Source organism: Periophthalmus magnuspinnatus, chromosome 7, assembly GCF_009829125.3.
Source record: "Periophthalmus magnuspinnatus isolate fPerMag1 chromosome 7, fPerMag1.2.pri, whole genome shotgun sequence".
Classification (NCBI taxonomy): Eukaryota; Metazoa; Chordata; class Actinopteri; order Gobiiformes; family Gobiidae; genus Periophthalmus; species Periophthalmus magnuspinnatus.
In genome coordinates, this window is record NC_047132.1 from 269,499 (window position 1) to 292,054 (window position 22,556).

Sequence of the window (22,556 nt, forward strand, 5' to 3'; positions counted from 1 at the left end):
TCTGACCTCCATTTGCACAATGCACCTGGCACTTTAATAATTGATGGGAGAAAGAAATAAAAAAATTGTGGACCACACCCGTGCTGCTGTCTTCTGTCACACCTCCTACCGCTAACGGCTAGCCTACGTTACAACTAGATAATAGTGTTTCATTCTCTTGACAAAGGCCCCGGGCATGACAAAACCACATGACACAGGCTCTTGACATCTGAAGTGAAGCTTAACATTTATAACCACAGGCTTACATGCATGCACATGATATGTTTGTGTTTTAGAACACTAATCCTCTGGTCTCTTCACTGGTGGATCCAAATGAACACACACTGTACACAAACACATGTATGTTTGATCTTGGCCTCAACTTGTCGTTCAAATTACATTAATTTCAAACTATAAATCAGATGTTAAGTTATTACTGAGTAGGACCACTACTTTATACATAAGTAACATTATTTATATTATATTATTATTATCATATCATCTATATCTATATCTGTAAAGGAGTTTCTGCAAAGCACGTATCTGCCTCCCGTTATTCAGAACACACAATGTCGCCTTTAAAGGGCCCTATTATAATACTTCATTAAACAGTATTCAAAGTGTGTGTGCTTGTCTTTTGCTGTGCACTCCATCTGTGTTATGATTAAGAAGAAAGAGCTGTCCACGCCACACACACACACTCACGCACATGCACACACACACACCCACACACCCCCACGCACGCACACACCCCCCCCCACACACACACAGATGAACTGTGGGTGCTGTGTAATGTGTGTAATGTGTGTAATGTGTGTAATGTGTGTAATGTGTGTAATGTGTGTAATGTGTGACAGGGGGCGCTGTTCTTGGCGCACACGTGGATGAGACGCGCGACCGTTGTTTCCTTGGAGGAGAAGAGTGAAACTAGCCACGTTAGCTTAGCCTGTTGTCTGCAAAGTTTTTCACCTGAATAGATCCCAAACTGTTGCACACTTTGGAGGTTTAAAGGACATTTTGTACCCTCCAAGGAGCGAAGGTGAGCGCGCGGTGATACATTTGAGCTGGAATGAGCTAAGTTTATGTTTGTGACTTAGCCTGTTAGCTAAGAGCCGGATCTCTTTGTGAGGAGTTCACTAAAGCTGGAAATGGATGGAAATAACTTGTATAGTTTAAAATAAAGCCAGTGTGTTCCGTTGAAACAGGATCAGGGACTGTTAAGTATTTAGTTTAACTCGACTTTGAAGCTGACTGTGTCCATGGTAACACAGGAACAAGCTCCATGTTTCTATGTGGGACTTGGTTTGGTGGAAGTGGAGTAGTAAATATACTGTAGTAAATATACTGTAGTAAATATACTGTAGTAAATATACTGTAGTAAATATTTATCATAGTTTTACATCAGTTAAGTGGCTGTTTGTGGAGAAAAGTTGAAAGGAAACGTTGAAACTTACAGAACGTAGCGTTAAGTTGTTTTTTTTTTTTATGTATGACACCCAAATCCCATCTTTTGTTTACATTGTGGTTGCTTGGTGAGGAATTAACCTTTCTCCATCTGCTGCACATTTCAACCATGAAGTTGACAGGTTTTCAAGTTTCTCAGATTCTGACTTGGTTTGGTGGGATAGTGCATGTGCTAAATATTTATCATAGTTTTACATTAGTTATGATTTAGATGTTCAGAAGTCAAAAGTTGTAAAGAAAAGTACAAAGGGTTGAGAAGGCCAAAAAACCCCTCAAACCCTCAAATAATTATTTATATATTTGTTTATTTATTTATTGGGTTTTATAACTCTAAAGGATAGAAAGCACTGTTTCAAAATAAAATGTAGGAATGAACAAACATTATTATTAAACACACATTATAAATGATCTAAACCAAATGATTGAGTATCTTTGAAGGGTCTTGGAAGATTTTGTATTTTAAGATGTGGAGATAATTATTTATTTCACTTATATGTAATTTGAATAGGGATTAACTTTTACTGAATTTGGCTTATTTTTCTGACAGTTTAAACTAAATAAAGTGCTCAAAATCGTGTGTAAATATTTTCAAAGTAATAGGTGAGCATTTGAGTGATTTATTTAGTTATTGACTGTATTTCATAGTTTGAGTTGATGTAGACTGTTTGTGTGCTCACAGCATGGATCAAGATGGAGATATCGAGGTTTGCCATGAAAGTGACTCCGACTCGGACAAAAAAGTCAAATGGACTCAAGAAGAGGTATATTTAAGTAAAGATTAAACAATGAGGAGCAGTCTAGACTAGGCGTGGGCAAACTTTATACATATATATATATATATACACACACACACACACACACACACACACACATACACACACACACACGAGATTTGGCCTGGAAAAAGTTTAGAAAGCATGAATATGCAAGGCTCATTGTTTTCCAAATGCATTAATTAAATTAAGAATTAATTTATTAAATTTTAGTTGAATAAACACATCATAAAAACATTGAAGAAGGTTTACCCTTACCTATTTCAATATGATTTGTTCACTTTCAGCGGGCCATAATAATAAGCCTAAAGGGCCATGTGTGGACCCTGGGCCATAGTTTGCCCATGTCTGGTTTAGACTTTGCGTCCTGGTGTTACTCTGGGAAGTGAAAGAGTGTAACACACTGCTCTGAGTGGTTTAATTGACTTATACCCACAAACTGAAAACAGATCACTTTTAAATCAACAACCGACAACCTTTTGACTGTCTATCGATGTTCAAGGCATTCGTTTTTTCTGTTGATGCTGAGGCTAGTCCTTTAACAGTAATTCATTTGTTTATCCATTGCTATGGTGATGCTCATGGCATAGTGCTATAGAGCAGTGATTACCTGTTGCCATTACACGTGCATTTATTCCATTACAGGTGTTATTTTATTGCTCAAATCACCTGCTTGTCTCCATGGCGATAAATAGTTTTGACGCTATTTAACGCATTTTTTGGCAAATGGTAACATCTCCATAGAGACAATAATCAGTTGTCAGACTCTCCACCAGAAAAGTTACATACTGCACTTTTAAAACTGCTTTAATATCAAATATAAGTGATGACTCTATTTTTCTTAAAGTACACTATTTCACTGTAGTTGAAATGTTAATGCAAACAATTTCTTTTCTGTTTAGGACGAAAACCTCAAAATCCTCGTCAGTAATTTTGGAAAGGAAGACTGGAAAACTGTTTCCAATTTTTTACCTGTAAGTTCGGTGAGATGTGGGGGCTATTGTTTTTTTTTTTACTATTATGAATGCTTTTTCTGATAGGGGCGATCGGAGACACAGTGCATGAACCGATGGAGCAGGAGCCTGGATCCAGTTCTAGTAAAAGGCTACTGGACCGAGGAGGAAGACCAGAAGGTGGGGGATGCTATAGGTTATGTTCATGTTATTTAATTGATGATGTCATAATTTCACACAAATTTCAAGTCCTTTCAGCTGACAACTCTCATGTTTTGGTGATAGGGTTGAAAAATGATATCACTTTCTGTAGAAATTATATAAAAATGTTTCACTGTGGTTTATTTACGCTGACAGAAAAGTCTTGAATTTTGTTCCAGTTTTTGTTTCACGTGGATAGGCCCAGTAATTACAGAGTTATTAACCTTGAACAAGGTCAACAAATCAGAACAAAAGCAATCTAAAAGTTAAACTGCAAATTTCACCATAAAATTTTGACTGGTCCATAAGCTCATGTTGTGATGAGTGTAATCTAAGAGACTTATTTTGTACTTGTGCCATAAAAAAAGAATTGTTATGCTTAATATGGCATAATACTGTTGACAGATCATAGACCTTGTGACCAAGTTCGGGACAAAGAGCTGGCAGCTCATAGCCAAACACCTGCACGGGCGCCTGGGGAAGCAGTGTCGCGAGCGCTGGGTCAACCACCTGGATCCTCTCATCAACAAGAGCTGCTGGACCAAAGAGGAGGATCTCATTATCTACAAGGCCCAGGCTCTGATGGGCAATCGCTGGGCCGACATTGCCAGGCTGCTCCCTGGAAGGTCAGGACTACCAGGACTCATAGTCATGACACTTTAGTTGGTGCATAAATATAGAAAGGTTACTTAAACTATAACTCTTAATGGCACAGCAAAGCCAAATAGGTTTGTTCAAATCAATATATTTACACAACAGTGAAAAGTTTCTTCTTTATTTCCATGATAATTTACATTGTAGATTCTCACTGAAGGCATCAAAACTATGAATGACGCATGTGGAATGTAGTAAACAAAAAATAAACTCAAAATAACTCAAACGTGTTTTAGATTTAAAACATCTTAAAATAGCCACCATTTGCTTACATCACTGCTTTGCACTTTTTGGTATTTCTTGACCCTGACATGACACTGCTGTGAAGTGAAAACCATTTGAAAAAACTTCATCATGAATCTCACTGAGAGAAGGACAAGTAGCCGCCCATCATAATTTGGATGTCTTCCATATGTATAAAATGTGGTAGTAAAGATAAAGCTGAATTGACTTTTCCCAAAGAAACTGAACCTGGTTCATGTCATATTGATATGTGTAGAACCGTGAATGGAGTTCTACACAAAGCACTTCCCTCTGCATGTTTTCAAAAATGAAATTGTCCGTATTTTTGCTAAAATAGGCCGAAGTACATCTGTTGCCATTGCCATGTTTGTTTTGGTTCATCTGGGCAGTTCTTTCTTCTCAAAGTCTAGTTTATAGTCTTTTAGTTACTTATACTTTCTTATATAGAACAGACAACTCTGTGAAGAACCACTGGTACTCCACCATCAAACGCCTGGCAGAGCAAGGTGTGTTCAAGAAGGAGGCTGAGGACATCAAGCTGGACCTCAGGAAGATCGAGGAAGGAGAGGTACTGCCTTTACATAATACTGAATCTTTAGGAAATTAGTGCATAAAACAATATATATTAAAGAGTATTTTATTATTCTGCTTGTGTATTTGTTTAACAGGAAGAATTTAAGTGTGATGTTGTTTTAGACACTGAACCAATCACACCCAAAGTGAGTCCTCTCCTCTTTGGTCAAACTTTCAACTGACTTGACCCTTTCCTCTTAACCAATCACAGAGCTACACTTGCTGCTTTTTTATAACCAAAAAGTATAGCTTTAATTGCAAGGAGCATAATTGTGTTTATACTGTAAATAATGGTCTGCCTGCCTTTGAACACCTGAAAACAATTTAAAATATAATGTTTGTAAAAATTTTGTAATACGCTTTTAATAATCATTAATTGATTATCTGGGCTGTGGTTACATTGGCATGCAGTGAACATACAGTAGTACTGTTGAAACCAGAAGTTTACATACACTATACAAAAAGACATGCTTTTTCTCTCACTGTCTGACATGAAATCAGACTAAACTGTTCCTGTTTTAGGTCAATAAGGATTACCAAAATTATTTCTATTTGCCAAATGCCAGAATAATGAGAGAAGGATTTTTTTAGACAATTTTTCAAGTTTACATACAGTAAGATTATTATGCATTTAAACAACCCATGATGATGCTGTCATGTGTTTGGAAGTTTCTGATAGGTTTATTGACATTTGAGTTCATTAGAGACACACCTGAAACACACTGCTTCTTTATGTAACATCATGGAGAAAGTCAAAAGAAATCAGCCAAGGTATCAGGAAGAGAATTGTGGTTTTGGACAAGTCTGGTTCATCCTTGGTGCAATTTCCAGATGCCTAAAGATGCCACGTTCATCTGTTAAAACTATTATAGTCCAGCCATCACAGCACTGAGGAAGGAGACGGGTTCTGTGTCCCAGAGATGAATTGCCTTGGTCCAAAATGTGAATATCAACCCTAGAACAAAAAGACCTTGTGAAGATGCTACTGAAGCTGGTAAGAGTGTGTCATTATCCACAGTGAAACGAGGACTGTACCGACATGGACTGAAAGGACACTCTGAATGAACCAGCTGTTATTCTAAAAGAAACATAAACAAGACAGATTATTATTTGCAAATGCACACAGGGACAAAGATCTTAATTTTTGGAGACATGTCCTGTGGTCTGATGAAACTAAAATTGAACTGTTTGGCATCGTTACGTTTGGAGGAAAAAGAGGGGAGCTTGTGAGCCTGAGAACGCCATCCCAACTTTGAAATACGAGGGTGCCAGCACCATGTTGTGGGGTTGTTTTGCTGCAGGAGGGACTGATGCACAAAACAGATAACATTGTGAGGAAAGGAAGAAGCAACATTTCAAGACATCAACCAGGAAGCTAAAGCTTAGGCGCAAACGAGTCTTCCAAATGAACAGTGACCTGAAGCATACTGCTAAACTGGTTAGAAAGTGGCTTAAGGATAACAAAGTCAATGTTTTAGAATGAAACGATACGGTACATGTACATGTGTCTTTTTATACAGTGTAAACTTCTGGTTTAAGCCGTATATTTTATTTCAGACCAATGTGGAGACACAGCCTAAAGAAGGAGAGCCTCAGAAAGCTAAGCTAAAGCCTGTGATCCCTTCTGCTAACATCGTAACCTCCAAGAGTCCCCTGTCAGCCCAAGGCCCAACCAGCTCTAAACCTAGTCCAGGGTCTAAACCAGCTCCCAGCTCTAAACCTAGTCCAGGGTCTAAACCAGTCCCCAGCTCTAGACCTAGTCCAAGCTCTAGGCCATGTCCCAGACCCAGTATGTCTCCGGGCAGGGCTCCTTCAGCAGCAGTGGACCAGAAGAAGCTGGAGGAGGCTGCTCTGAGGATGATCTCTGAGGACATGCTGCCTCTCAGGTGATGTCACTACACATGTGTCGTCTTAAAAAGTTTGATTCACATTCTGGAAGCACTGTAGAGTCAGGTCAAGTGCTCCTGGTTCCCTGTATAGATGAGAATAGATTTGTGTAAACGGCAATGAATAAAAAATCCAAGTCATCTTAAACTCTGCTTCTCACATTAATGAATTCATCTGACTGAATTTCTGCCGTTTGTAAAAGAGTGAGGCCAGATGGTTAATAGTCTTATTGAATTGGTCATTATAAATTGTCCAAGTCAATCTATGCAATAGTTTCAGCCTTGGGACTAATAGTCCCATTGTGCAGGGTTTTCTCTGCTCAACATAACTCTGTAATTATCAATTTAAAGCAATCATTTGTTTCAAAAGTATTCCAGCCCTGAGCATTCACCTGGACTCCATGTGGCTGGGTTGAGGAGTGCCTGATAAATTTACTGACATTGTTTTTGCCTGACAGTTTTGTGGAGGGTGCAGGGTTCCGCTCCTTCATGGGCATGATGTGCCCTCAGTACAACAGACTGTCCCAGCGTGCAATGGGGCTACGGCTGTATGGTGATGTGGAGAGGATCTACAAACCCCAGCTCATCCGGGATCTCAAGGCCTGTCTGGCTCAGTGCCAGGAGGGAGAGGGACTGATCCATGTCTCTGTGGACCTATGGGCGGGGTCTGGCTCCTCTCCTCTGGACGAGCCCATGGTTCTCGTCCAGCTGCACTTCATCAATGAGTCCTGGCAGCTCCGCCGCCCTGTCGTAGCCTTCAGACACCTTAGGCACCAAGACCTGAGCGCATCACTGTCTCGAGAACTGGAGGGGGTGCTGTTGAGCTATGGCATCTTCCCACAGCGAATCGGCTACGTCCTGACCAACAACGCCAAGCACGCACTGGCCACGAACAGCTTGTTCTGTGACTACAAGGTGAGTGTCAGAGCTCAGTTTATTTCATTAACACTTTCGCATATCAAAAGAGAACGTAATCCACATAAATGTCACCCCTGTGTTTGTGGTGTAGCTGCTACTGAACAGGGCAGAGGTGGAGGGAGAGGAGATGGTGTCCTTTCTCACAGACCAGCTCTCTGAGGATGACTCTCCATTCTGCAAGCTTCATATGGGCTCCAGGCATAACTGTGTAGGCCACACGCTGCAGCAGGTCATCCAGGAGGCTCTGAAGAGCTCCAGAGAGGTGGAGGACCTGTTCTCTCAGCTCCATAAAGTGGTGACCTTCTTCAGGAGCAAGGCCTACTGGAACGAGGTGACACACATTTTTTTTGACAGATTACTGTCAAAATGAAACCAACCAACTGCACAATCATTGTCCAATCAAAATCTGATGCTACTACAGCTATAAAGTCTTAATATAGGCTTTCCTTCCGTGGTTTTAGTAAAAATATTGCAAAAAGATATGATTCTGAAAAAATACACATGGTCTATATTATGTCAAGCGTCTCAGTGTTTGGCTGTAGTTCATTACTCATTCACTGTCCATACATGATAATCAAAATGTCCTGTGCTGTGTAGGTCCTGATGAAGGAGTGTGGGGCGCTCTTGTGGCCTCCGCCCAGCAGCTGCAGGTGGAACTCCATGCTGTTGTGTCTACGGCGGCTGGTGCAGGAATCCACCTGGAGCCGTGTGATGAGTGTCCTGACCCAGGCCCGGACAGAAGCCCGTGATCCGGCTAATGTCCCGCACCTGTCAGTCACACGGGAGCAATTGGTGGACCTCCTGGGACTGCTGGGGCCTTTTGAGGCTGCCCTACAGGTAAAATAATGCTAAGATCGCTGTGTGCAGTGAGGATCTATTTATAAACAGGTATATCACTCACAAAACAAGAAGTGCATGCTAGTTGTTAGTTGTTGTTACTGTGATCGCAAAACTTTTTCATAACTTTCAGAGTGAACAATTACGACGCATTGGGAAAGTGAGGATTGAATTTGGACATCGGAAAACAATTTAAACTGAATAAATATTTGTAAAAATCGGGTTATGCACCTTTAATGATTATTAATTGATTATTATCTGGGCTGTGCACTCGTTGACGTGTAGTGAAAATACACTAGTTCTGTATGTCTGTATTTGAGTCAACTTGTTACACTTTTAATCTGAATCTGGGTTGGTACATTTTATGGTTAAATTATGATGATTTATTTGATTGTTAGTGAAGTTGTCCATCAAAAAAAATTCAATCAGGATTTAGGGCCTGGAGATGGGGAGTCTAAGGACAACATAACTCACTAACATAAACTCACCGTAAGAGGGGGTGTTACACTTCTATGGTGTATTAATTGTTAACACATAACATATTTACATCACCATGTTACCTTTTGTTGTTTATATTCCTTCTCTTGTATACTTTTTCTTTAATGTTTACAAAAATTGCTGTGTGGGAGCATTGGTGACATAGGCTGAGCTTTGGACAGAATCACAATCATAACCATAAGAAGGGTTGGAATAGAGGCCGGGAGAGATTGGTAGATTATCAAACATGTATGGATGGCATTTAAAACCTCTTCAGCCATGTTTTTAATGAGGGAACAATGTTAAGGTAGAAAGTGCCAAAAAAGTAGATTTTGCTTGAAACATATTCAATAATACATGAAAAGCATTATAATCATCAATGACTGTCTATTTTTGAATGAGCTGAAGTCATTTTAAGGAAGACCGTTTGCCACCAATGCACTGTTGTGCTAATTGTTTTACATTGTCTCTTGTTTATCCTCAGACTCTCCAGGGAAACGGCGCTTCCCTTGGCAGCCTCATCCCCTCTGTACTCCAGCTGGACAGAGCCTTATGCAGCAGTGAGAGCAGATACACGGACTTCTGCAAGGCTCTGAGGACCGGCCTGCAGGCTCACTGTCAGGGCCTGCTCCACCACAGAGACCTGCTCATAGCCACTGTTTTGGACCCCAGGCTCAAGCTGCAGGTACTGCCACACACCTGCACCTCAATGTAGAAATGCTCCTCTTCAGTGAATATAGTGAAGAGTTTGCCTAGACCACTGAGGGATTACATAGATATTTTCAGTGAATATTTTATCCACCATTACAGGGCTGAACGATTTGGGAAAAAATATCTAATTGATTAAACTTATAGAGTTTCTTCTATTTTATTGAAAACGTAGACAGGTGGACTTCAGAGGTAGGATCACTACAATTTTTTTTTCAGTTTGTTCAAAATATTAAGTTTAAATGCATGTGCGTGTTACCCCTAATTGGTGGTTTTCAGATTGTAGAATGTGAGCAGCACATAATGATGAGCAGCACCAGAAAAGAGAAAAGAATGGAAAGAAGGTGTGGAGCTGGGACTGAAGTTTTATAATCTGAGTGAATTGTGCATCATAGTTCTTACATGATGGATTTTTTAGAATCACCATCGTTGCACCCCTACTACTTGTGGCAACAGTATGCGGTTTGTTGTAATGATGTTTACGACAACGTCAGTTCCCACCACAGTTCCTTTTTCCAACAGGCAATCTGAACCTAGAAGGAAAGGTGTAACTATTCCTTACACAACTGGTATGCCTGAAAAGCTTCCCAGAATTTTGAGACGGTATGAAATTCCTGCCTATTTCTAAACTACAAACACTTTAAGACAGAAACTTGTTCACCCAAAGGACAAAACCCTGAGCCATAAACAAAGTAATGTGGTCTACTCCATTCAGTGTAGTGTACACCATTGCAAGAGCAGCTCAGGACCCCAGTCTGCTGTACATTTCCATCTCAAAGACACTGACCACTCCTATGAAGATAGTGAGGTACAGATCTTAGCCAGAGAAAATAAATGGTTTGAGAGGCTAGCTCCTCCCTTCAGATAAATATAAGGCAGTATCCATCAATAATCTGACCAGAACTGAAGAAGCGGCTTGGAATAGCAGCGAAACGTCTTCACTCTTATAACGTTTTGTCCAGTTGACAGATTTTAGTTTTGGCTTTTACTCAGACCTGGACCACTGAGGGAGTACACATGTGTTGTTAACCTGTAGAGAAATAAATATTTTTTGTTCTTTTTACTGATATTTTGTGGTTGATGTGATTTGAAAGCCATTATACATCAAATGAGTGACTTTGCTGCTGCCATCTTTTTTAGAACTGTATTTTATTTATTCATTTTTGTATATACCATTATATATTTTGTAATTAATTCGAGCAATAATTGTAATAACAATTCAAATCTAATCAACTGCATAGTCCTAGTTGTGAAAAGATTTTTGGTTGAACAGAATTTGCAACAGTAGATTGCAATTAATTTGACTTGTCACAGTAAAACTCTGAAAATTGCTTTGAAAAAGCAAAACATTATGTTAGTTAGGAGCGATGCCATAGCAATTAACAATATTATATTATTTGAATGGGAAAAAAGTCCTGCAGGGAGTTGAAACCCACAAATACCAACAACCTTCTTCACCTAATCACTTAAAATATTGTACATTTCAGCCATTTTGTGAAAAGACAGAGGAGAAGACTGACTTCCTAACCCCACCATTCAAGTCTGAGGTCACTACTATCATTGAAGCAGCTTTATCTACTATCCAGTGTTCAGCCAGTTCTCCTGTGGAGAAGAATGGAGAGCGCACCAGCCCTGCCCCAGAGGTGAGTCTTTAGTTGCATTCAAAAGAAAATTAATATATCAAGAGTATATAGTGATAGAACTGAGATACGGTACCAAGTAATACACCGATACCTGTGCCAGTGTCAGGTATCAGTTCAGTACCAGATGCCAGTACTCGTACTGGTCAATGAGCTGCCAATACTAAGAGCCAATACCACTGTAACTGCACTGCGTCTTATTTGACAACTTGCCTCTGAGCTGAGCAGTGAGCTCTGAGCAGAGGTGCCCCTAAAGAAGAACTGCACATTAAGCTCAGTTTTAATCACATGTGACTGTCACATGAACTGTAAAAATATTTAGAACTCTCTTTTATACTCCACGACGAATATCAGCGCAGTGCTTGTGTTTACGATAGTAGCACACTACTGTGGCTAAGTGGCGATTAACTGCTTGTTCATGCTTATTGTAATTGACAAACTAATTTAGCGACTGAATAGAGAGGTTCAGAGGTTTTAAAAAATATTGATGAGTGTGGCCGTGGTAAAAGTAAGACAACACTCATTGTTAAAAGCTAAAAGTGGCTGTGAAAAGTGGTCATCAACTAAAAGATAAGGTAAGTGAGGAATAACTTTGGATGACCACTGCAAATCATTCAAAATTACCTAGTTGTGTTTTTTACATTCTTAAAAAACAGGTACAGCACCTTTTAAATATATATGCAGATAATATATAAACCTGGTATTTCATAAATTGTACTCTTTATGTATTAACAGTCTTCAGCCAGTTCTTCTGTGGACGTGAATGGAGACCACTGCAGCCCTGCTCCAGAGGTGAAAGAGGAGAGCCGAGAGATGACCACACAACCACCACCCAGTGACAGCTCAGACCACGTTAATCTCAAAAGTGAACTCAAACGGAAGTCTCCCTGCAGCCTGTCCGAGCCTCCTGAAAAGTGTCTAAAAGTGTCGGAACTGGAGGCGTACCTGTCTGAATCACCCCCTTCTGGAAGCTCTTGCCTGCTGTTCTGGAGGTCCGCCCATCGCTTCCCCAGACTGCAGAGCTTGGCGCGGAGGTTGCTGGCCATCCCGGTGACTTCGGGGGGCTTCGATAGGCTCTACCCCATGTCCACGTGCCTCATGCGGGCTAGGAGGAATCGGCTCCCCCCCAACACCACGGAGAGGCTGCTACTGTACAAGGATGCTATGAAAACAAGTGCTGTGAGGAAGCCCGCTAAGGTTTGAACCTTAGTGGGATATGGTCTGTATCAGATTTTGAACCACGAGGGACGGACATGTTTCAGAATGAACTCAGAATTAGCCCTGCCCACTAGTGTCACGATACAAACATTTCAAACTCCATTTTGCTACCAAAAAATAGGCTTGATAATCAATACCGATTCTGATACCACAATGATAATTATAAACACTCTTTATTTAATCTATAAAATGTCATTTTCAACATTAAATTACAGTACTTTCTTTTATATTAGCATGCAATGTTGTATTCTTTTCAATACCTTGTCAGCATCAATTTGGTATTGATCCGCTCATTATCACTACCAATGAGAGACTATGCAGAATGAGAACTATCCACATGGTTCACCTTCAGCATAGTCTCTGATTGGATACAATTCTCTGTCCTTGGCAGGTGACAGATACTAATATGATACTAAAACTAGTTTCAAGTCTAGATACTCATTTGAGCAGGTATCGATACTAAAAAATCACATTCACAGGACAGAAATGAACTTTTCCTGAATATCTTTAGAATGATCTTGAGCTGTATCTTTCACAAGTATAAGACACATAGACTAGTATACACCCATGGACCACTATGAACCTACTGGACACTGAGGATTACACACATATAAGACACATGGGAATATGACAGAAAGCACTACGATTTAATGTTAAAAATCACATTCTATTGTCTAAAGACTAGTTCAGTCTTTTTAATTATCATCGTTGTATCGGTTTTGGTATTGAGTATTGAGTCTATCCCTTAGTATCAAAATCAAGTTTAAAATTTTATTATCGTGACAACACTAGTTGCAACCTCTTAAAATGTAATAATTCAGTATAATTTCTCCTCGAATGACAGCATTTACATTTTAGAATACAATGCGTTTTTCTGATTTAGAAGCCAGAATCAGATCCAGGCCCTTTAGTGGTCTATGTCACAGGTGCCAATTTTTTTGTATTTTGGACAGGTTTTTTTTTGTTCAAATGAAAGCTGCAAAGTGACGCTGGTTCAGTTGAACTCTGAATAATTGATTGGTTTACTTTATAACTGCCTCCTAAAAATATGATAATGGCTGTATATAGTGGTGTTTACGTCCAATTGTAAATTAAACGGTTAATTGGAATTTAGTCTCTGTAGTTCCTGTGCTTTTATACACAGAGGTCTCACCATTTGATATGAATAATGTAAAGATTCATCATGAATAATGTGAAATTGGATATCCAAATATTGTTTATATTGATAATACATAATTAAAGTTTTATACTTATGCTTCATATGCTTTCTGTGCCACAGAAAAATAAAAGTTGAATGTTTTTGATATTTAGGGGAGGATTTTTTTTTATTGTTTTTTGTGAGAGTGTGAAGAAGGGCTGTGCAAGTCTGTAAAAATATCAAATAGCAATTTTTGTATATTTTGTTGTTTGCAGAAGAAATTGTTACTCTAATAATTGTAGTAGCTGACAACTTGTATCCAAAAGGTAAATTTGTGAATTTATATATAATAATAATAACAAAATATATAGTTGTTATTTTGTTATTATTATTAAAAGCATAGTCTTTTGTTCATCAGACCCTACCAACTTGGATTAAAATTATAGTCACTTGAAACAAGACTGAAAAATGCTTTGCCTGCTAATAAAAATATACATTTTCAAGTAGCCTGTTTGCATTGCAAATATAGGTCTGTAGTAGTTCCCCAAAAAATCCACTGCATTGGGCCCAGGCTTTGACCCACAGGCTCCATTTTCTCTGCTCTACACAAACTCCTCCGTCACTGCTCTTTAGGAATGTTGAGATAAACCGAGGCCAGAGCTCACGGAGCGCACTGACTCTGGACGCTCAAGATGCGTGTCCACTATAGACTTTGACAGTAAACTGGACGCCTCTGATGCCCCTGTGTGAAGGCACCATGACGCGTCTAAATCCATCTGTCGCCTGCCTCTCTCTTATTTTGATCAACAGCTCAGACTGCTTTTTAAAATCACCCCTCCAGTTGAGTAACAGACATAAAAGATGATCATTTTATTGCTCTCAAAGACATGAAGGACCTATATTCTTCCCACATGCATGTTTGAACATGAGCACAGTGATGTGAGGATAAGCGCAGCCCCCGCTCCGTCCTGTAGGCGGCACTAACACCATTTCAGAAAAGTGGGTCAGACGAAGAAGATTAGCCACTTCCTACTCTCCTGAGCCACGTGAGTCTGTGCCAAAAACGATGCAACTAAAATAAACCTTGACAGAGGAAAACGGCGCATTAGAGACGCCGCACTGACGCTGATCATAACTGCGCTGCGTAAAAACATCAACATGGCGCTGTACGTGAAAGCCGCAGAGATTTTGGAGAAAGCGGAGAAAAAACAAGGCGCTCTGAAGACTCTGGTGTACGACAGTAAGTTTAACAACGTCAAACAGCTTTTTGCTCTGGTCTTTGAGACGCACAAGTTCTCCGCGGTGCTGGAGGAGATCATCAGCACCACCAAACTCCTGAAGCTGACCAGGCTGAAGCTCCCACAGGCCAAAGTCCTGGTGTACGACCTCCTCCTGGGACACGGGCTCAAATGCGGCGGGGCGTGGAAGGCCGCCCTGCTCAAGAACCGAGCCCGGCTCCAGGCGGCTCTGGCCCGGATCAAAGTGCGCCAGGGAGTCTGCAACAACCAGGACCTTATACCCGCCAACGGCCCGCAGGACCAGCGCCCTCTGCCCAGGTACTACACTCTGCAGTCCTGTGGATGAGACTGACAAGTATTTGTTCGGCTGAGGGCTTATTTTGGTACCAGTACCTAAAGATTTACTATGTAACTTTTCTGATGGAGATCCGCCACCTGCTTATCTCCATGGAGATATGCTTTTCCTGGAATGTTCCACAGGACTATTTCCATGGAGATAAGTAAAATATCTACAACTATAAAACAAAAATAATAGAATACCATCAAAGCATATATTATTTGGAACCAATTTTCAAAGCCCACATGTTGTGGTATGTGTAGTGCTTCAGTTTTTTTCTGGTACCATAGTAGCACCTACCCATTACAAAACCCAGCTCTTCATATAGTGTTCATGACTGGAGACATTACAATGTCTGTCTTTGTTTTCTATAAAAATGTGTACTTTGTGTTCGTTTCACAATCGTTTTCAGTTTAAATAAACTGGATTCCATTATTGAACTGGCAACCCAAATGAGAAACTCATGTGATGCTCATTCTGCTTTCTGATTGGATAATCATCTTGTGAACACCAAATTATAATGAACAACTTGCCCATCATGTCTAATGTTTTTGTAATTAATAATAAATCAGCGTTTAACAATTATTTGTAAGAGTCATATTTGATTTGAACTTGTCTGGAATTTAAAATCAAAATCTTACATACAATTTCTTAAATTCTTTGATATCATAATGATTTAACATTTAATACATGGCAGACATCCACTTTCACATGTAATTATTAAGTAGAGTTACACAGTAACCATCTTTCCTCACTGCAGGTATGTACGTGTGAACACTCTGAAGACCAGCGTAGCAGACACTGTGGACTACCTGAAGAGAGAAGGGTTCACGTACCTCGGCCAGGCCAGAACTGTGGAGGACCTCACGCTTAAAGGCACACACTTCGTACAGGACATGGACATACCTGAGATCCTCATTTTCTCCCCCAAAACCGACTTCCACAACCACTTCCTGTACAAGGCGGGACACTTGATCCTCCAAGACAAAGCCAGTTGCCTCCCTGCCCATGTGCTGCACCCTCCTCCGGGCAGCGTCGTCCTGGATGCCTGCGCAGCCCCAGGGAACAAGACCAGCCACCTTGCTGCACTGATGGAGAACCGGGGCAGGCTCCTGGCTCTGGACCTGGATGCCAAGAGGCTGTCCACTATGTCTACCCTGCTGCTGCGGGCAGGGGTCACCTGTCAGACCCTCAGGCACCAGGATTTTCTGAAGGTGGACCCCCAGAGTGCAGAGTACAGAGAAGTGGAGTACATCCTGCTAGACCCCTCCTGCAGCGGATCAGGTACAAGCATGGAGCAGTTCATAGTAGGTTTAATGCTAATGTGACAGGATCAAATTGTAGTGATATTAATAAGGATAACTGATATAACAAATTTGATTAAGTTTAGTTTTAAGTTATAGCAGGATTCACATAGTCTTTGTGAGTATTTGACTTTGAGTAAGAGAGTTTTGGGGCACCACTCAACAGTTGAAAAACATTACCAATCCAGAGTGTGGATTACTAATACTGTGGTTTTTACTATGGACCAGACCTGGATGAATGACAGATTACACAGATTACACAGATTACATTACCAATAGAGTATAATCAATTATCTAAATGAATTAATTAATAATTAATTAAACAATGCTCTGAAGGGTCATCAAAGCAAATTGTTGTTTATGAATATTTATAAACCAAGTTAGACAGCATATGAATATGAAATATGCAAATGAACATGGCTCTAGACTGGGGTCTAAAGATTATAGATTAGATACATTTAGATGTGTTAAGTCTAAATTGATCAGGTAAGTCAATCTGTGATGTGTGCGTATACAACCAGGGGCAGGATGCTTCTAACTGGAGTAGGTCCCAATATCATCTGCATGAGTTTGACACAGGCCAGTGGTCTAGAGGTTGACAGTCTTTTTCCTGTGTGTACACTGCTAAGAGGAGGTGCTCTGTGTCTCTGTCCTCTCTGGTCAAAGGTTGGGATGGAAGTCATTGAGGTCTGGTCAGTGATGGCCAGTATTACCTGTAAAAAGACCACCCTTTTTCAGGATGGCAGGAGAGTTAACTAAAGAAGTGATTGAAACATGAGTTAACTCGTTAGGCAATGAGAGGTGAGGATGGGGGAAGTTCTGAAAATTCCACTGATCACATGTGGAAAGCTTTTTATTTGTATATAACTGGTTCATACATTGCACAATAATATGCAAACAGTACTCAATCTCAGTCAATGAGACCCCACAGAAACAAGAGGGACAGTGTAAATTGTTCATGTTGTCAATATTGTTTGTTCTCATGGCATTTGTCCTTTTAATTGAGGAATTTGCCCACGCTAAAAGACTTCAGAGTTACTTCAGTTTGTGAATTGTTTCACTGTTGGGAAAACTTCTCTTAGGCTCTTTTAGACAGTTCTCATAAACCAAAATGGAGATCTCTGCTTATGGAACACAAGTCCATCAATCTTGATTACATTGATATCTCCAGGGTCCAGTTGGCACCGAAGGGAAGGGAGACGGTCAACGCAGTGGCCTGCAAAGTCATAGAAAGCGTCATGTTGTCCAAAACTATTAGAACCAGGACTTTAGTAGGAAATGTTCAGCTTTCTACAATGACAGCAAAACATGAAAAAAAAAAAAAAAAATTGAGAGGTCGAAATGGTCTACTAATGAGCACAATTTATTTATTTTGTATGGAAGCTGGAAGGCCATTTTCTGTCACATACTGAGGGCACCTCATTGTATTAGAGACTAAAAGCCATTGTGGGTATGTTGAAGTGGTTTCAACCACAGACTTTGGCACAGTAAGGAGCACATTCTGCTTTCTTTTTCTGTTTTATTTATTCTAAAAATGTAAATAGGCCAGATAATGGCTACCAGACTAATTTACATCCGTAGCAGGCAATAAAACAAGTACAACATAGAAATAGAATGTTAGTACAATCTATCTGATCATTAATTCGTAAATGTTTCACATGAAATGTTATTTATGTATCATTCAGTATGTAATTCTCTGTGTGTTGTCATCAAACCCTTGGCCTTCTCTCAGTGAGCTTCATGATGAAGTCTCCTGAAATGGATTTTACTTCACGGTGTGCTGTCACTCCATGGTGTCTTAGTCAACCAAAACTTGTATTAAACTTTTATATCAAGTCATTGTATTTAGCGTTAAAGGGGTATATGGGACACAGTAGAAAGGGGAGTGCAAGCATGAGTTAGTTGAAGATTTTGGAGTTAAACGTTTTACATACATACTGTTTTCCAGTACCTTTCTGCATAAATCGTTGCCTTTGCTTGAACTCCCATGCAGATGTAGTCTTGTGAGTGGAGTTGGGTCAGATCATAATAGTTTCTGCCAAACCCTCTTTTTGCCAGGGCATCTCTTTTGTCAACCGAGAATTTGACTACAACCCTACAAGAGTGTGCAAAGCAGTGATCAATGCAAAGGGTTTGCATATATGTACCCAACTTCAGTACTCCCTGCAATTTATGTGCCACAAGAATATTCATACCACTGGATTGACAGTAAAAAGCATGCCCCTGTATGCAGGTATGGTGTGCCTGAGGGACGACTCTGACACAGACCCGGCTCGGCTCTCCTCTCTTGCTGCATTTCAGCTCAAATGTCTGAAACACGCTTTGAGCTTCCCCCGTGTGAACAGACTGGTCTACTCCACCTGCTCTGTGCACCGGCAGGAAAATGAGGACGTGGTCTCTGCCTGTCTGCAGGAAAACAACCACTTCAGGTACAACAGCTGATTTCAAATTTTGTCACAGGCAGTGTAGTTTACAATGGGTAGTTTAAAAGTTTGTAAATAAACTTTTGGAATAGAGGAAACTAGAGGCAAAAGTAAAGCAAAATGTATTGTGATATCATTGGAGGAATTGGGATTAACAACAGATTATCACAAAATATGAAACATGAAGGTGGGTTTGGCAAATGAAAACCATTCAGATACACGTCAGAGATATCAGCCAATCATCATAATCCCCCAAATAAACAATCCCGATTTTGCCTTCATCAAAAATGCTACCCGTCTTAAAGACTTAAAACCACATCATTTAGCTCTCATGTCAGTTCATTATTGGAAGTGTGTTGTGGTCTACTTCATTTTGCCTCCAGCTGCCTCCATTCTGGAAATATGACCATTCTTATTAGATAGCATTTTAAAGGCTCTATTCAAATAAGGAAGGAATCCTTGTGCCTGAAACTCATAAAGGCTTTGGATTGGCAAAGAGCTTTTATGAATTAAATGTGCCTAAAACTCACCTGTGTCCCTCTGTGTGTCCCTCTGTGTGTCCCTCTGTGTGTCCCTCTGTGTGTCCCTCTGTGTGTCCCTCTGTGTGTCCCTCTGTGTGTCCCTCTGTGTGTCCCTCTCCAGGCTGGTGCCAGTGCTTCCGCAGTGGCCCGAGCATGGCCTGCCGCCCCTCTCTCAGTGCCTCAGAGCCAGCCCCTCTTCCACTCGCACACACGGCTTCTTTGTGGCTATGCTGCAGAGACACAGTGAGACAGAGCCAATGGAACCACCTGCTCCTGTCAGGTACATACTGAACTGACAAGGAAATACACCTGCTCAGGAGCGATGGCTTTCCACTGAACGAGACAGAGCTGCAGTCAGCCTTAAAGTGCATATGGCAGGTTTTCATGTTATTACTTTACTACTAAATGTATAAGGAATTTTAAATTTAATTTTAAACATTCATTTAACAAAATAGAGGTGTCATGTATTTTTATTTGTTACAGTGAACAAGGACCAAAACATGTCTAAGAAACTGTTATTTGGAGAGAATTACCTCTATGTATGTCACATCTGCTGCCCGTGTCCAACCAGGAAGTACAATTTTAAACTTCACCAAAATATTTAAACTATGGAAAACTAAGCAAGACTTGAGGCAAATCCTAAATATACTGGTGTTTTTGTGAAATGAGCAGTCTAACCTGTCGTATGTACTTTAGCCCACACTGATAAACCAGATCTAAACCAGTTCTAACCCTAAAGCACAACGAAACAAGGACTTGATTGTGAAAAATTATGACCTTGAGATGTTATTGAATGGTTTATGATTTATTATAATTTTACTAACCTTGCTATGTGTACCATTATGTATGTATCTGGATTTTATGAATTATTGTGAATGCAGAACTCTGATTTCAAATATGACAAAATTGTCTGGGATTCTTCCCGATGATGAACAACTTGTCATCTTTGTTTCATAAGATCTAGTTTCCGGGTTTTTTTTTTTTTCATCATACCAATGCAAGAAATTCTAGGATTGCTACCTTAATTTGGTCTTCTATTGATATACTGTTTTTGAAAATGTGCTTAACTATAACATGTCAAAAAATGCACAGAAAACTTAAAAAGGTGTTCAGTTATATAAAGTGAAATTTCTGCATTTCTGTGAACGTTTTAGTGTCACAGTGTTCCAAGACATTTAAAGGCACCTTTTAGCTATTTAAAAAAAATCTGATTATAGTTCTCAACATAAGATAACTTGAGTAATATAATTTAGGTTTTATAATATTGTAAAACATTTAATATATTTTTGTGTGTTTTTACAGCGTTGCTCTTGGCGGGTCTCTCAGTCCGTCTTTGAGTACACCCCTTGTTTCTGTCCCAGAGTCTGAAGTTTCAGACACAGAAGACCAACCAGAGCCCACCTCTGACTCCACTGACCAGACTGGACCAGGACCCGCTCTGAAGAAGAGGAGGAGGAAGAGGAAGAAGAAAAACAAGACCTCCGGGGCATCTGGTTTAACTACACAGTGATTTATGGATTTATGAAAGTAAAATTTAAATGACATTAGTGAGTGTTTGTATTTATTACTACAGTGTTCACTAATAAAGTTATTTCTGTAAATTTATGTTGAAATCTCACTTTCCCCAACTAACCTGCAATTCTTCAGCAGTGATGTGACCTTTGACCACCAGAGGGCAGTGTCTGTGTTTAGTTCAAGTGAGTGTTAAAGGAACTATGTCAAATTTTGATTTTAAATTCCATAAACGTGACCAAACTATGTCCCCAGATACAAGATAAACATGTTCAAATCAAATATAGGTTTTACTGATAACAATGGTAATGTTGATTTATTCTTAGTTACAAAAACATTGAACATGATTGCCAAGTGTTAATGAGCAGAATGAGCCACATGAGTCATTTGAGTTGCCAGTTTTATGCTGAAATCCAGTTGGTTTTAACAGAAAATGCCTCTCTGATCTGAAGTGTCACTACCTAAACCCCAGCACCTTTAGCCAGTCATGAATGGGTGCTAGTGCAGCCTCTGCAGCTCAGTGAGTGAGTCCTGGAGGTCCTGAGTTTTCACATAAGGCATGGCTTGTCTATTTACTGAGAATGAGAAAAATTTCAACAACCCTTCTTCAGTTGTGACTGTAACTAAGTGCAGGCTACATGCATTTCCTTTAAAACTACTGCAATCAAAAAGAAATGAAGTTTGCAGGGGGTAACTGGCGTGCGTGTGTGTGTGTGCTTCATACTGTATGTTACTATAGCAGAAGGGGCAGTCCACCTTTTGTCTGCAGTTGGTCTGTCCGCCCCTGGAGCCATTTATCACGACTTTATGAACAGAGGTGGGTAGTTAGTACCTAGTTAAGATTTTTTTTTGACGTAATGTTACTCTTATGCGAGTACCATTTTTGGCTCCTGTAGCCATGCCAGCCAGGAGGTGGTAACAACATTTTCATTTCAATAATACCAACACCTCACCAGTAAACAATTAGTCATTTAAGTTGTGAAATTATCAAATTCAGAAACAAATGCAATACAGTGTTCAGAAAGAGACAAACCTACTTTTTGAAAGGCTTAGATGGGAGAGACCTGGTTTAAGGGGACACGGGAGATGAAAATTGGGGAGAAGACAAGGACAGATGACACGAGAGAGAAGAGACAGGGCTTCAAATTCAACTCAAGTCTGGAGTCTCTGGAATTGACTTGGAATTGAATGTCAAAACCTTATTCCATTTTATGAAATCCAGTCATGTAAATAGTAAGGATGCACTAAAAATCTGCACCAGCTTTTTCTGTTCTGATACTGATGTTGATATGTTGGCTTTAAGTATCTGTCATTACCCAATATCAACCGATAAAAGTGCAGAGAGACTGAAAATATAATTTATTTCCTTTAAACACACAGTGTATGGAAAAAACAAACTAACAAAACTGTTATTTATCAAGTAATTACACAACAGCTTTGTAAAAATACAAGTACAATATTATGAGAGGTTTTGGGCCAACACTGGATAGTATCATAGTCTTATTACACCAACTTATAGACCAAAATGGGACATTGGCTGAATTGATATCCTGGAACTG

General features: G+C 39.9%; 2 protein-coding genes across 3 annotated transcripts; both read left to right on the forward strand.

Annotated features, from left to right (window-relative positions):
* The first annotated feature begins 853 nt into the window (after positions 1-853).
* mybl2a (v-myb avian myeloblastosis viral oncogene homolog-like 2a) lies at positions 854-13,835 on the forward strand. 2 transcript variants are annotated; one of them, XM_055222866.1, is made up of 14 exons: positions 876-1,018; positions 2,123-2,204; positions 3,119-3,190; positions 3,257-3,349; positions 3,776-3,996; positions 4,715-4,835; positions 4,936-4,986; positions 6,398-6,726; positions 7,185-7,641; positions 7,736-7,975; positions 8,242-8,481; positions 9,443-9,643; positions 11,154-11,309; positions 12,042-13,777. In XM_055222866.1, exons 2-14 carry the CDS (start codon positions 2,124-2,126, stop codon positions 12,507-12,509), a joined length of 2,730 nt encoding a protein of 909 aa, XP_055078841.1. In that variant the 5' UTR covers positions 876-1,018; position 2,123; the 3' UTR covers positions 12,510-13,777. The 2 variants fall into 2 exon arrangements, with proteins under 2 accessions (XP_055078842.1, XP_055078841.1); XM_055222867.1 differs by lacking the exon at positions 4,936-4,986 and having other exon boundaries at positions 854-1,018; positions 12,042-13,835.
* Positions 13,836-14,668: 833 nt separating this feature from the next.
* Positions 14,669-21,139, forward strand: nsun5 (NOP2/Sun RNA methyltransferase 5). The gene is made up of 5 exons (XM_033969947.2): positions 14,669-15,218; positions 15,998-16,521; positions 18,775-18,970; positions 19,607-19,765; positions 20,788-21,139. The coding sequence occupies exons 1-5, from the start codon at positions 14,821-14,823 to the stop codon at positions 20,993-20,995; spliced, it is 1,485 nt and encodes a 494-aa protein (XP_033825838.1). The 5' UTR covers positions 14,669-14,820; the 3' UTR covers positions 20,996-21,139.
* The last annotated feature ends 1,417 nt before the right edge of the window (positions 21,140-22,556 follow it).

Coding starts and splice junctions, on each gene's coding strand:
- mybl2a (XM_055222866.1), top strand. CDS start 2,124: ATGGATCAAGATGGAGATATCGAGGTTTGCCATGAAAGTGACTCCGAC. Junction 9,644..11,153: donor ACCCCAGGCTCAAGCTGCAG/GTACTGCCACAC, acceptor TGTACATTTCAG/CCATTTTGTGAAAAGACAGA. Junction 11,310..12,041: donor GCACCAGCCCTGCCCCAGAG/GTGAGTCTTTAG, acceptor ATGTATTAACAG/TCTTCAGCCAGTTCTTCTGT.
- nsun5 (XM_033969947.2), top strand. CDS start 14,821: ATGGCGCTGTACGTGAAAGCCGCAGAGATTTTGGAGAAAGCGGAGAAA. Junction 15,219..15,997: donor GACCAGCGCCCTCTGCCCAG/GTACTACACTCT, acceptor TCCTCACTGCAG/GTATGTACGTGTGAACACTC. Junction 18,971..19,606: donor CAGGAAAACAACCACTTCAG/GTACAACAGCTG, acceptor GTCCCTCTCCAG/GCTGGTGCCAGTGCTTCCGC.